Source organism: Molothrus aeneus, chromosome 4 (genome assembly GCF_037042795.1).
Source record: "Molothrus aeneus isolate 106 chromosome 4, BPBGC_Maene_1.0, whole genome shotgun sequence".
In the NCBI taxonomy this organism is placed as follows: domain Eukaryota; kingdom Metazoa; phylum Chordata; class Aves; order Passeriformes; family Icteridae; genus Molothrus; species Molothrus aeneus.
Window position 1 is genome coordinate 24662418 of NC_089649.1, and position 13311 is coordinate 24675728.

The following is a 13311-nucleotide window of genomic DNA, read 5'->3' on the forward strand; positions in this document are numbered from 1 at the left end:
ACAGTCACAGTAGACATCTACATATGTTAGACAAAAGGTTAGATCTCCAATGTACAAATATGTTTGGCTTCTTTAAGCAGTACTAGAGGCTGATGAATATGTGTTTGGGCTCCTCAGCACAGTTTATTGTGCACAGAGAAGTAGCCTGCTAGCTGGAGGATTAGATCAGTCTGTCAGATTTAGAATACATTCTGTGTCTAATTGGAGAAATGTGTCACAGACCACCCTCATACTTTGATATCTTTCTCTGCATTATATACAGACTCTAAAATGAGGAGGGGGTTTTGGTTTTGAGGTTTTTTGTTTGGATTGGTTGATTGGTTGTTTTACTTTTTAAATTCAGTACTAGATAAGCCAAATTACTCAGAGTAGGTTACAGAAATGATGCACCGCCTTACAGGTACTGTGGAGCACTTTGTCCAGCTTTTCCCATCTATCTTATTTCCAGTGTCCTTTGTTAGCCCTGTCTGACCAATACCTGTGCAGCATGCTGGGAGGGGCTTGCTGGCCTTCTGGCATCCAAACTGACATCTCAGCAACTGGGTGACAGGAGCTCATAGTGATGCAGCCTGATGGAGCTGTGCCTAGGGACCCACCCAGCTCTGAACAGTTACAGCAACCCCTTTCTGATTTGGGGCCTTAGTGTCATGCAGTTCCCCTTTCTATTCACTGTGCATATTCCTGGTTATGATCCCATCATGACAACAGGAACAGTATACCAGAAATTGCCATGATATGCAGTATTCTTCTTGTAACCCCTCTGTAGTTTGGAAACAGTTGAGCTTTTGTCTGTGTTGTAGTGTGAAGAAGTTTAAGCAGATGCTGGAACATGACAATGCTAATAAAAAAAAGTTGATGTGGCATAAGGAATTTTATTATGTAAACAAATAATCATGTTCTGTTTTAAAACAATTCCAGAATATTTAAAAATATCAGTTAAAATCTGAGTGGGATTTTTCTTGAGTAAGCTGACACAGCAGTGAAATAACCTTACCTGGAACAGGAGGCCTGGACTAGCAGCATTTTACAGGCATTTTTAACACCTGTTAAAGAGGTACTACGTTTACTACCACTCCTATCTGGCCCAAGTGCAGCGCTATTTTCTCTCCAGCTCTTCAGGCAAGGCAAGTTGGCTATTGCACTGTTTCCACATGGAATGTTACTTCTTTGCAAGTTCCCTCTCTGGAGGTTTTCCTGCATTTATCCATTAGCATGGCTCAGAGGCCTTTGGGAGTTAAGATGGGCAAGTTCCTGACAGAGGTGGTTTTTCACACCCCTGCAATGTTGCAGTTAGAATGATGGCCTGTGCAGTAGGAATTCCTGACTGAATGGGAAAGAGAAATGGTTCCCAGGAAAGTAATGTTTATGGTGGTCTTAGGATTCTAATCTCCCCTCAGCCCCCAAGTAGTCAGTGCATTTGCCACTTGCAGCTTCCAGTTTTCATGATGGTGACCCCTCAGATAGGCACTTTTTAGGAGCCCCTGATCTTGGATTCACTGTCCAGTCTGGAGAGTTTCTGACAAGAGAGGAGGCATTTTGGTTGTGAATCAGTGATCAAGCCTGCCTAACACTAGAGGAGAGGACAGAGTTAGGATAAGGAGCCTAGTTGCAGACCCATAGGGCAAGGCTGAATTTATGAAATATACTAAAATATTTGAGATATTTGAAAATACAGAGCAACAATTTACCATGGCAAGGACCATATGTGATCAGCTAACATGGTCCCAAGGGATAAAGCAACTATAATTTAGTTTTATTTAAACAAGAAGGAATTTGCTGGCTAAGCAAGCAGCTCTGCCCCACAGCAGCTTTGTTGTGGTGCATTCATGATAAGCCCAGCTTAAAGCACATCCCAATAAACTTGTTCACCAACCGATGTGCATAAATGCCTTGCTGAGTCAGCCTAGGAGAAGAAAACTGCTGATGGAAACAAGGTGTCTATTCTGTCTTCCTCTTTGCAATCCTGCCACATCTTCTACAGCAACATAGGCAGCACTTGAAAAGAATGAAGACAATAGTGGCTGTACAGGTGAACAAGAATGCCAGAACATCCAGAGAGTGGTACTGGTACCAGGTGAGATGGTGAGCAGCTGATCTCAAGTGCTTTGCTCCTTTGTGACGCATGACAAATTCAATCCAGAAGACAGCTCTGTCCAGAGGCTTAACAGGCTGGTCATGCTGTATCTTGGATAACTTTAGAGCATTTTCCTTATAGCTGGGGAAAAAAAAACAAAAGCAGAAACCAAAGAGATTTTTCACTTACTTCTGAAATAAACCATTTAGCACCTGGCAGTCCTCTTGAGGAAGGTAGACAGCCCTGCTTTTACTTTCATCAGTCTTATATAAATATTTGAAGCTGGTCCAGTTTATTCCTCTATGCATAAAACTGGGTTAAGAATAGTAGTAGAGAAAGCCAGTATTTTGCAAAAAAAAAAAAGTTATTCAAAATTATTCCAGATACTCCTTAAAAATAAAAAAACAACATTGAAGCATTTCTGTTCCAGTATAATAGTGTGCTGATTTAGGCTGGGATAGAGTTAACATTCTTCACAGTAGCTGGTGTGGGCTATTTTTTGGATTTGTGCTGGAAGCAGTGCTGATACAATAGGGATGTTTTCCTTACTGCTGAGCTTATACTGAGTCAAGGCCTTTTCTGTCTGTCACACCACCCCACCAGTGAGGAGGCTGGGAGGGGGCACAGCAAGGAAAGCTGATCCCAACTGACCTAAGGGGATTCCAGACCCTATGGTGTCAAGCTCATGTACCAGCTGCCATCCAGGTTATTACAGATCACCTCCACCGTGGCTGACTCCCTCAGATGGTAGATACTTCCATCAGTGCTGGCCCATTTGATTCAGAAATTTGCAGGTTCTTACTTGAAGGAACGCCTGTCCTTCACACTGGATGGGAGTTGCTGCTAAAGATTGAGGATTTCTGCATTTTTCCAATCCCTTTGTCTGTGGTCTTATCCTTAGCAAGCGATTCCAGCTGCTGGGCTTCCTTCTCCTCTAAGTCCTGACTGATAGGTACAATAACCTGAGAATACTGCTAAGTCAGGGGTAGGAGAAAAAACTGTTATGACTACAGGCAGCTAAGATCTAATAAAACTAGAATTAAGTCCTCCAGAGGATTTACACTAGTAGAGAACTCTCAAAAGCTCCTCTGAAGTTTCCAAGACCTATTTTTCTCAAAGCACTCATAAAATGCGGTATAAGGAAAAGCAAATTACTGATCTCTCCTTTTTGAGAAATGCTGATTCGCAGACAGGAAAGATGGCCTTCATCTGAAATCCAAACTTCAGCTACTCTTCATTTTCCATTCCCAGAAGAGCCAGCAGAATTTTTCACATGAGCAGCCCAGGGTTTTAATAACATCTACTTAGGGAAAGAGTACTGTAAGACAAGAGCAAAACTCACGTGGAATTGTAAATTACTGTCTTCAGGGCATCAACCAGATCCTGTGTCTTCATTGTGTTGAAGTCCACCTGAACTGCAGCTCCTTTTGCTACCATGTGAGCAAGGTTGTCATGCTGGTCAGCAAACATGGGAATCCCAACCATTGGGATCCCGTGGTAGATGGCTTCATAGAGCCCATTGGTCCCACCATGTGTAATAAAGGCCTTTGTCAAAGGATGGCCTGGAACAAAGAAGGAGAGGGGTGTGTTACAGCAGCTGTGGCAGGCTGCATTCACTGGGAGGTGAACACAGCATAGAGGGGACAATGCACTGCTAGAGAAGGGAACAGCCCTGACCTCTGGATCAGCAGCAGAGCTTGCATTCTTAGCTTTCACACAGTCATAATTATTTTAACACAACATGTGAATCAGCACGTCCCTCCAGACTACCCCACAGTTACTTCAGCCCTTAGCTATTGTGCAGTTGTAGTTTTCACACGGTATCAGAGTGAGAACAGACCCGTGCTTCAGCCTTGCTTAGGTCAAGCATTTTGAAGAATGAGTCCTGGAGATGAACTGCAGAGGCCAAATCCAACTCCAGAGTACATCTCTACTTTGGTCTTTACTCCTGCCTACAGGTGCTTAAGAGCCCTTCAGACAACTGCCACCAAGCTCTCTAAGTCAGAGCCTTTTAGGAAACAAAGGCTCCCAAGAGCAAAGCTCTGCAGCTTAAGCTGTGAAACTAAGTATATCCACAAGCATTACATGGTTCTGGCTAGATTTAACCATTCTAGTGGAAAGAAAAAAAGTAAACAGTTTTTCCAAGTGTGCAATCCATCCCACATAGAAACAGTCTTACCAAGCAGGTCATTTTGTGGTATCCAGTCAAAAATCCTGGTGTTGGAGCCCAGAGTTTCTGGTTTTTTCCCTTTGTACCTCCAGAGGACCTTGAACAATGGAAGAATAAGATAAACACAGTGCATGTGATGTGCCTTTCTGTATTATCACATGTAATTTAGAGCTTTATCTCAAACCCATATACCTTTTCCAATAATTTAGATAGCTTTGGCTGCAGTTGAACTCTTTGACTGGTTATTATGTGCTAATTATAAAAAATGCATGGAGTGATTTTTGTATTTTGGCCTGTAGATGCACCTCCATGTCATTTGGGTCAGAGGAGGTGAAACAGCAGGACTCCCCATGAAATAACTCAGCTGTGTGTCTCTCTGAGAGAACCCAGCTTCCTGGCTGTATCACATCCAGCAGGGATTCCAGGTAAAGAACAGGTCACTCCAAACATAAAAGGGAGTGAAAAAAACAAGGCAGCTTGTTTGAGGCTTGAAAAGAAATTCACCTTCTGTGGAAGCTGGCTGAGGGCTTTGGCAATCACATTACTTTTTTCATCACTTAGGCTGTGGACCATTGACCCAAGAGTGAATACGATGACGCCATGTTCCCCTGAGCTCTGAACAAATTCTTCCATTTCCTAGGAGAGGCAGAAAACATACTGGGGGTAATTACACAATGCAGATTTCACAGATTTCTGTGAATAGAGAGCATAACCTTTTCAGCTTATTAAGGAAATGATGGTGGTGCGAACACCTCCTGACAGAAGGGCTTGACAAAGACAGACCTGGCCCTGTGGAAAACAGTCAGTTTCTCCCAAACGAGGAGCAGGACAAGTTGAGACAGGTGACAGATGCTTTGTCTTTTTGAAAGCAAGTTTTGGGGTTCATTTCAAGCAGCAGGAATGAATCCTGGCATTATCATGAGCAGGCCATACATACTCTGTGACACTCTCCTTAGCACGATCATGGTTCTGGATTTTACTGGAACAAGTACTTTGTATTACATAACTCTGCTGAAACCTGAGAGGGTGTTTCAGCATCCTGATCACAGATACACCAAGTTGGTGCTGTCACTTTGCTAGTCAGACAGTTCTCATTTCTTACAATGTACCACATTGCTCAAAACATCATCTACAAATCAGACCAATAGATTTTCCTGTTCCTTTTATTAGTTAGTATCATGTGAACTGGAGCAGTAACATGCAAAAGAGAATGGTTATCCATTTTCCTCAAGCTCAACCCAGGCTGCAGGGGAGTGGGAAGAGAGTTAGAAGGTTTCTTTTAGTAGAAAACTTGCCCTGAAGTTGGCCTTTATCTTCCAAGGCTCCTACAGAAAAGATAATCTACACCAGAGCTTGTCATGTTGTCATCTTCAGTATTTGGGAGTTTCAAATTCCACCTGAATACTTCAATTCACAGAGAGCATAAGCTGGAGATACTCAGTGCATTACTCCCTTAAGCTGTCTTAAACTAAGGTACAAAAAGAAAAAGTGTTTATCACTCATCTATTTCTGCAGGTTTTGATCCCGTTTTACCTAAAGAATTTGTCTTGTCACAGTGCCTTCTGGCATCAGGTATTTCAATGTTATCATGGGCTGCAAGTCTGTGTCTTAGAATTAAATATTACATTTAAGTACCCTGAAGTAGCACCTATTTTCTCCTAAAACAGACACTCTATTACCCCGTCCTGACATCAGCTATCCTCTTTTAAGACAGCAGGCTGTAAACCAGCCCTCAGTTTGGACAAGGATGGACAGATGCTAAATAACAATGAGCTTTTCCAGGACAGGGCTTGTGTGGTTGTCAGGGAGAGAAACAGTCATTGTAACAAACCAGCTAACAGAAAAACGAAGTTGGGATACCTTTGGTAATGGTTTTGCAGGCTGGCAATGAAGTCCTCCAACAAACTCAAAGTTTGGCAGGAAAGGACGTGGAAATTCAAAATCCCAGTATGTTCTGATTAACCAAATCTCTGCTTTCCCCATCGTCTCACACAGGGTTGTGGGCCTTCCTGTGGACAAGGTACAAGAGGTTTACAACATGCACGGGAGTGACCTTGTTTGCTCTGGATTGTGAAACAGGAGCCTTACCTTTGTCTTTTGGCACTCCCAATCAGCATAGTTTATCAAACCATGCATAAAATGAAAACATCAACAAATCTGGATCTATTCCTTGCCCTGTCCTGTGCTCAGCAGGTGGCCACAAGGTACAATCCTTAAAAGGATTTTGAACCTTCATGATTATTTCAGAGAAATACTAGCAAGAAGCTTTTAGTATCTGATATAGAAGTGCAATTCTTGAAGTGCTTGTAGTAAAAACAGAACACACTCGGGAAAGAGAACAATCACAGAAAATTTAGTTCCAAATAAAAAATGAATGAATCACAGAGTGATGATCACCTGTCAGGGAGGAGGAAAGTTTTTAAACAAAGTTCTGTAGCATTTTTCAAATGGTGAGTCATTTAGCGGCTGCTCAGATAACAAATAAAACACGGGTACAGACATCTCTAGTATTCTTGAGGATTGGATCAGCTGCTTCTGACACATGTTGGGAAAAATTGGCCAACTTCATAGATACTTTTAATGTCATTTTATGCAATATCCAATATTTCTAGAAATCCATCTGAAAAAAAAAATCTACTGGTAATCTGATGTTTAATAGTTTACCATTTGGAAAAATATATATTCTTAGATAGATGTTGCAAGTTTTCTTTGCAGTATTTTCTCCACAATGTGAAACTGGGGCGTAAAAGTGTTAGAAGTATTGATTAATAGTTTCCCAAAGCCAGCCTAATGCAAGCAGGAATCAACCTAAATAAGCAACAAGATAAAAATTATCCCATAGGGCATCTTCTTACACTAATTGATCAGTATAATAATCTACACCAGTAATTTTTTATTTATATTTAAATTAGAGAGCAATGAGTCAGTTATGAAGTTGCTGAAGTGAAAATTAAGTTTGCATTACAAGTAGAGTGATATAAAGGTGTAATTAAATCTTTATGTTGGATTAAAAAATTAAATCTGGTGAAGAGGGACTAGATTTCAGAGCACAAAGGCGTTCTTTGCAAATGCAGGAAAAGATTGGACAGAAACAGAAGAAATGCCCTTGTGTTTGCTGTTCACTCGTTATCAACCTAAACTTAGATACCCTGGAAAAGATTCAAAGTCCATTGAACTAAAATGAACTCTTTGTTAAATGTTGAATCATGCCTGAGTTGTACTATGTTGGAGTAAAATTTTCAGGTATGTATGTAGTTTAAGGAGACTGTTTCAAACTCTGAATGGTGGATTAAAGGGAAAGGTGACAGCATTTATTGTTGAGAATCTGAGCTCACACTCAGCATCCTGCACTATGCAGAATTGCAAGATACTTCAGGATTGCCACCTCTGCTGGCCTTTGAGAAAGAGTATTTTGAGACAACAGCATGACGGTCCCAAAACATTCAAAAGGCACAACCTATGCAAGAAAAGAAACCGCTCAACAGCTGCCTTACCTAAGACATTACTGTAGTACCCATCCCATTCATCTCTCCAAAACTTAATGAAAAATAAATCCGTGAAAATGTAAAAGAGGAAGTTCTGTAGTCTTTCCACAAAGGACATGTGGTGTGTCAGCCCCATTGTGCTGGCAGGCACATAGGAAGGTGGGGATGGGAGCCCACCGCACAGCCGCTCTATCACATTCCCCTCTGAGAAGCGGAAGCTGTAGACAAAAGGGATCTCTAGCATTTCTGCTACAAGCTCCCCACCTACAGACAGGGGGTCAGCGATCAGAACATCAAACTTGGCCTGCTGCAGCTTTGCCAACAGGTGAGAGTTCATCACCAAGGTGTCACAGGTCTGCTTTGACATATTGGTAAAGGCCTCCAATTGCTCTTTCATCATCCACATGATCTCCCAGGGGAAGAGATTAAAGGCTTCATTCATCCAGAAATTGAGAAAGTCTTCCATTAAGGCATCCAGGGTCTCCTGGCTAAAGGGGACTTGCAGGACCTCAAAAGTGAAAGGGGAGGAGGTGTCCTGGTAGTTGATGAGCAGATTGCTTGAGGGCACCAGCACAGTCACTTCATGACCCCGGAGAACGAGCTCTTGCAGAAGCACTTTCACATTGATCCAGTGGCTGGCATCGGTGGGCCAGACCACCACCCTCCCACAAAAAACAGTGCTGCAGCAGCATGTGTAGGCCCAGAGCAGCCAGGGGAACTTTGGCCCCAACATTTCAGCATTCCACGTACAACTCTGGTCTGACTGAACTGGAAAGAGTTCAGGGCTTCACTGTGCAAATATTTTAGAGCCAACCAATTACAAGTGGCATTTGTTTGGTGACTAGACTGGCAAACGTTACAAGATTGGCAAACGTCATAACACAAAACAACATTCATGGGAGGGCTGGGCAAGCGGTAAATCTCATTCTGGAGTGTTCTGCAGAGCCACAGCTGATCTCAAAATAACAGCAGCTCCTATCTGCTCACCACAAAGTGCATTTTGCAGCATGTGAAGACTAGAAGCCTTTTCCCTGTGTTGTGGTTTAATCTTGATAGGCAGATAGGCACCACAGAGCCTCTGAATCTCCCACAGTAGGAGGAGAAAAGGAAGGGCAAAAGTTAGAAAACTCATGGATTGAGAATGAGACAACTTAAAAAAAAAAAGAAAAAGGAAAAAGAGCAAAAAGAAGAGTTGCTCACTACCAGCCAATGCCCAGTGAGTCCCTGAGAAACATCAGCCCTGACAAATTTCTCCCCCATATCTTTTATTTTGCTGAGCACAAAAGCATTATGGGCTGGGGTATCCGTTGGGTGAGTTGGGGTCAGCTGTCCCAGCTGTGTCCCCTCCCAACTTCTTGTGTATCTCCAGCCCCCTCTCTGGTGGGGTGGGCTGAGAGGCAGAAAAAGCCTTGACACTCTGTAAGCACTGCTCAGCTGTAATTAAAACATCCCTATGTTATCAAAACTCTTCAGCACAAGTCCATCATGCAGCCCATGCAAGCTAACCAAACAGGTATTGCACATAGAGCCTTAAATGCTAAATCCTGCAGTTCACAATAAAAAAAGACACCACAAGATCCAGACAGCTCTGAGGCTTACACAACAGACACCAAACTGTGCTTCAGCCAGCACAAGATTTTCTAGTCTCTGTCATCATAATATGATAAGCAACACGAAGGCACCGCTAGATACTCTTAAGAGTAGGATACCTTAACAACTTAGCTCTCTCAGCTAAGTTGTAACTCAGAATTACACCTTACTAGTGAAATATAAATAAAAACACTTTAAAGTCTCATATTGAAATACCCATTTTATCTCCCCACTAGCAATGCAAATGTTTGCCTGTTTCCTTTTAAGCATCACCTAGAGCAAAAATGGAAAAACAATTACACAACTATTATTTTTTTTAAAAATTAAAAACCACTTACAAATAAATATAACTATAATAGTTTTTCAGACACTTTCAGAAGAGCAAAGAACCATGTCTCTGCAGATGGCCTTTTATCACTGTGAATTGGGGCTCATCTAATCTCCCATATTTTTAAAGGTCCAGAGGAGGATATTGCCTCTAATTTTGAGACAAGGTAGCAAGTAAGAAGTGTGCTATGGGAGAAAAAGTACTAGTGTTTGTTGGGTATATAGTATTTTACTGTTTTAGTTTATGTCATGATTCATCTATGAATATGACTAATGAGCCCTGTTTCAAGTGCTTTAGCACTGTTTTACATATCCTGGAAGTACCTGTACAGACTTAGCTCTACCACTGTAACATGTCAGGATTAACAGGCAATGTTTGTACTTGCCTGGATTGCTTGACTTGATGCAGGAATTTTGAAGGAAGGAGAGTGAATTTGGGGCTGTCTTGCTCCTGATTTGTGCCTTAACCTCTCATCTCTGGGAATTTACTCTTGTGTGCACAGCAGATGTAATTTCTGGAAAGAGAGCAGCCTTACCTAAAACTTCACTGTAGTATTGATCCCAGTTTGCCCAGAGAACGTAATGAAACATGAAATCATGCAGAGCATAGCCGAGGATGTTTTTTAGCCTTTCCCAGAAGGTCATCCTATCCGTTAGACTGGTTAGGGTGGTTGGTACGTAGGAAGGCGGTGATGGGAGTGTTCCACAGAGCCGCTCCACCGTGTTGCCCATGGAGAATCGGAACGTATACACAAAGGGGATACCCAGCTTCTCAGCAACCAGCTCCCCACTGGGAAACAGTGGGTCTGCCAAAAGGAGGTCGAAGGCAGATGCCCTCAGTCTTTCCATCAGGGCCTCATTCTTCACAACTCCATCACAAATTATTTTGGTTATGTTCTTCATCTGCAATATCATTTGAACTATCTTGTAAGTACTTTTCCAGATAGGTAGCCCTTTCTCCTCATTAAAAAAAAAATAAAACATTTTATCCATTAAGTCAGTCATCTCCTTTTTGGTGATTGGCACCTCAATCACCTCAAACTGGAAGGGCGAGGGCTTGGTGGGATTGACGATGAGGAAGCACGAAGGCAGCAGCACGGTCACCTTGTGGCCCCGGGCCACGAGCTCCTGTAGTATGTGCTCCATGTTCAGCCAGTGGCTGTTGTCAGCAGGCCAGACCAACACCTTCCCCCCGGACCCCCAGCCCAGCACGGCCAGCAGCACCAGCACAGCCACCTCCTTCCCTGCCATAGCCTGCCCTGTGTGGCAATGCCCCTGTGGCCTTCCTTCACCGGGAGCAGTGGCACTCCTGAACTGGGCTGGGAGGTGACGCTGCCTTGATCCCGAGGGCAGGGAGCCAAAGGTAGGTGGTGTGAAATCCTGTACTGGAAAATGGCATGCTTAATATCACGTTTACCTAGGGCACAAAAAAGGTGACTGGCACCAGCTGACACCCTCTGGTGGTAAGCAGCTCGCTGAAGCTGGAAGATGTGATTCCTCTGGAGCAGCAGAGAGAGCCGTCAGCCCTGGGGGGCTCAGTCCAGCAAGGATTGTATCCTGTTGGTAATTCTGTCCCTCCTGCCCATCTAACTACAGGTTCTGTGTTACTTGTTTGGTAGAAGAGGTAACTTTTTCATTCTTTTGGCTCTTTGAAACACAGCTGGGTAGGTAGCAAAGATGTTCACTGACTGTATGGGCAACTTTTTGCTTTTATAAAGCCACTAAGCATTCCTTTAGAACACACTTAAGTTGTTGATCCAGGGCTGCAGCCCAAGAGTTGCATCTCAAATGCATGAAACAACACAGCAAATTACTCCAATATCAGAGTAAGACTGTCCTCGTGTGAACTTGCCTCCTACAGAGCACTGTGGGAGACCAGGAGGGGATAGTACAGGCTTCCTGCCTGCTACTAAGAGCCAATTATGCACTATAAATTGAACCAGAAAATCCATCAGTTTAATTTATGTGGTCCCTCCTGATGTGCAGTTAAGAAATACTGTAAGTTCTCTTTTGTGTGCAAAAGAATCATTATTACAGGGTTTCTGCCCAGTGCTGTTACACAATGGTTTCCTAGTGTTGTCGTCCAAGGCTTTTGGTATGGTTTCCATGCTGCCTAGACACCCTTTCTGGGACAAAAATGTGGGTCATGGAAGGTCACAGCTGGACTGTGAAGAGCCAGACTGAGATACCCCATGTACTGTATCCATGACACCAGCTTGGTGTACTTGTGGAGTCTTGCATCATGCAGGTATTTGCAGGCAATTGAACACTGAGAGATTTGCAAGGAGTCTTTTTAAAGAGCTCAATGGGAAGGTAATAGAAATGACATGTGATTAATAATAAACATGTTTTTCTACCTGATCACTCAATACAGTCCAGAAGAAAAGCCTGCAGAGAAAGGTTTGTTGTTTTCAGTTTGCTTTGTGGGTAGGAGGGTATGTGCTAAACAAAACTTGTTTTGTGCAGAGAGAATTGGTTTTATATGACCAGTGACATAAGTGAGGTCTCTATTACAAAGCCACAATGCACTTAAATATTGCTACTGAGGCTGACAAGGCCGGCTTGTAATTCACCAGCTCTCCCCTCCTTGTTATGGTCCTCTGGATGAGGAAAAGGGCTCTGTTCTTGGCTGCTTTCTGTGCAAGCAGTCACCCTTGCTGAGAGCCCTGTATGGTGTGGAAGTCATATCAAACTCCATGCTACAATTATGACAAAAGTCAAATCCATCAATTGGAATGACCCTGATCCTCTCTCTATGCAATGGCATAGCAGCACAGCACCCTGACTGCTTGTGGCTCAGCTCCTTTTTAGAGACAATAGACAAACTCTTGCTGATCTTTCTCTTGACTTTGTGACCCTGGTGGGTTCCTAGCTCTGCAGATCATAAGGACAGACTGTATAACAAGAAGTGAAGCATCAGAAGGCTTACCTAAGACCTTGCTGTAGTAGGTATCCCAATGTCCCCAGTAGCTCCGGAAAACATAGTCTTGCAGGTGGTAAGAAACAAAGTTTTTTACTCTCTCCCCAAAAGACATGCGGTCAGTGAGCTCAGAGAGGGCTGCAGGTGTGTAGGATGGTGGGGCTGGGATCTTGCCACAGTGCCTTTCCAGAGTGAAGGCTGGGGAGAAACGTAGCGAGTAGACAAAGGGAATGCCCAGCTTGAGAGCCAGGAGCTCCCCACAGGGAGTCACGGCATCTGACAGCAGCAGGTCAAAGCCAGAGCCCTGCAGACGATCCATCAGCTCTTGGTTGTTCAGCACTGCGTCGCACATCATCTTGTTCATCTCCTGCCAGTCTATGGACAGTCTTCCCAGCTCCTTGTAAAACCGCCAGAAGGTCAAGATGGTTGGCCTGTGGTTGAGCCATAGGTCCACTATATCATTAAGCAGGGTCTCAGGTAAATCTTTCCCATAGGGCACATTATAGATCTCAAACTTCTCCGTGGTCTTAGGCCTGGGTTCAATGAAGAGGCTAGCGTTGGCTACCAGGATGGTAAAGCTGTGCCCACGGCGGATGAGCTCCTGTACCATTACATTCATGTTCAGCCAGTGGCTGCCTTCTGTTGGCCAAACCAGTACCTTCCCACAGAAGACAGGCCCTAGAAGAGCAACCTGAAAAAGGAGCAGCTGGAGGTATTTCTTTGAGCCAGTTGTTTTCATGGCCAT

At 43.4% G+C, this 13311-nt stretch overlaps 1 protein-coding gene across 2 annotated transcripts; it reads right to left on the minus strand.

The window, feature by feature from the left end:
* Window positions 1-1938: 1938 nt before the first annotated feature.
* On the minus strand, window positions 1939-13311 carry LOC136555437 (UDP-glucuronosyltransferase 2A2-like). Of its 2 annotated transcripts, none has more exons than XM_066548102.1 (6): window positions 12576-13311; window positions 6105-6253; window positions 4749-4880; window positions 4254-4341; window positions 3417-3636; window positions 1939-2215 (listed from the first exon to the last, which is right to left on the minus strand). In XM_066548102.1, the coding sequence occupies exons 1-6, from the start codon at window positions 13309-13311 to the stop codon at window positions 1939-1941; spliced, it is 1602 nt and encodes a 533-aa protein (XP_066404199.1). The 2 variants fall into 2 exon arrangements, with proteins under 2 accessions (XP_066404199.1, XP_066404200.1); XM_066548103.1 differs by lacking the exon at window positions 12576-13311 and adding an exon at window positions 7739-8462.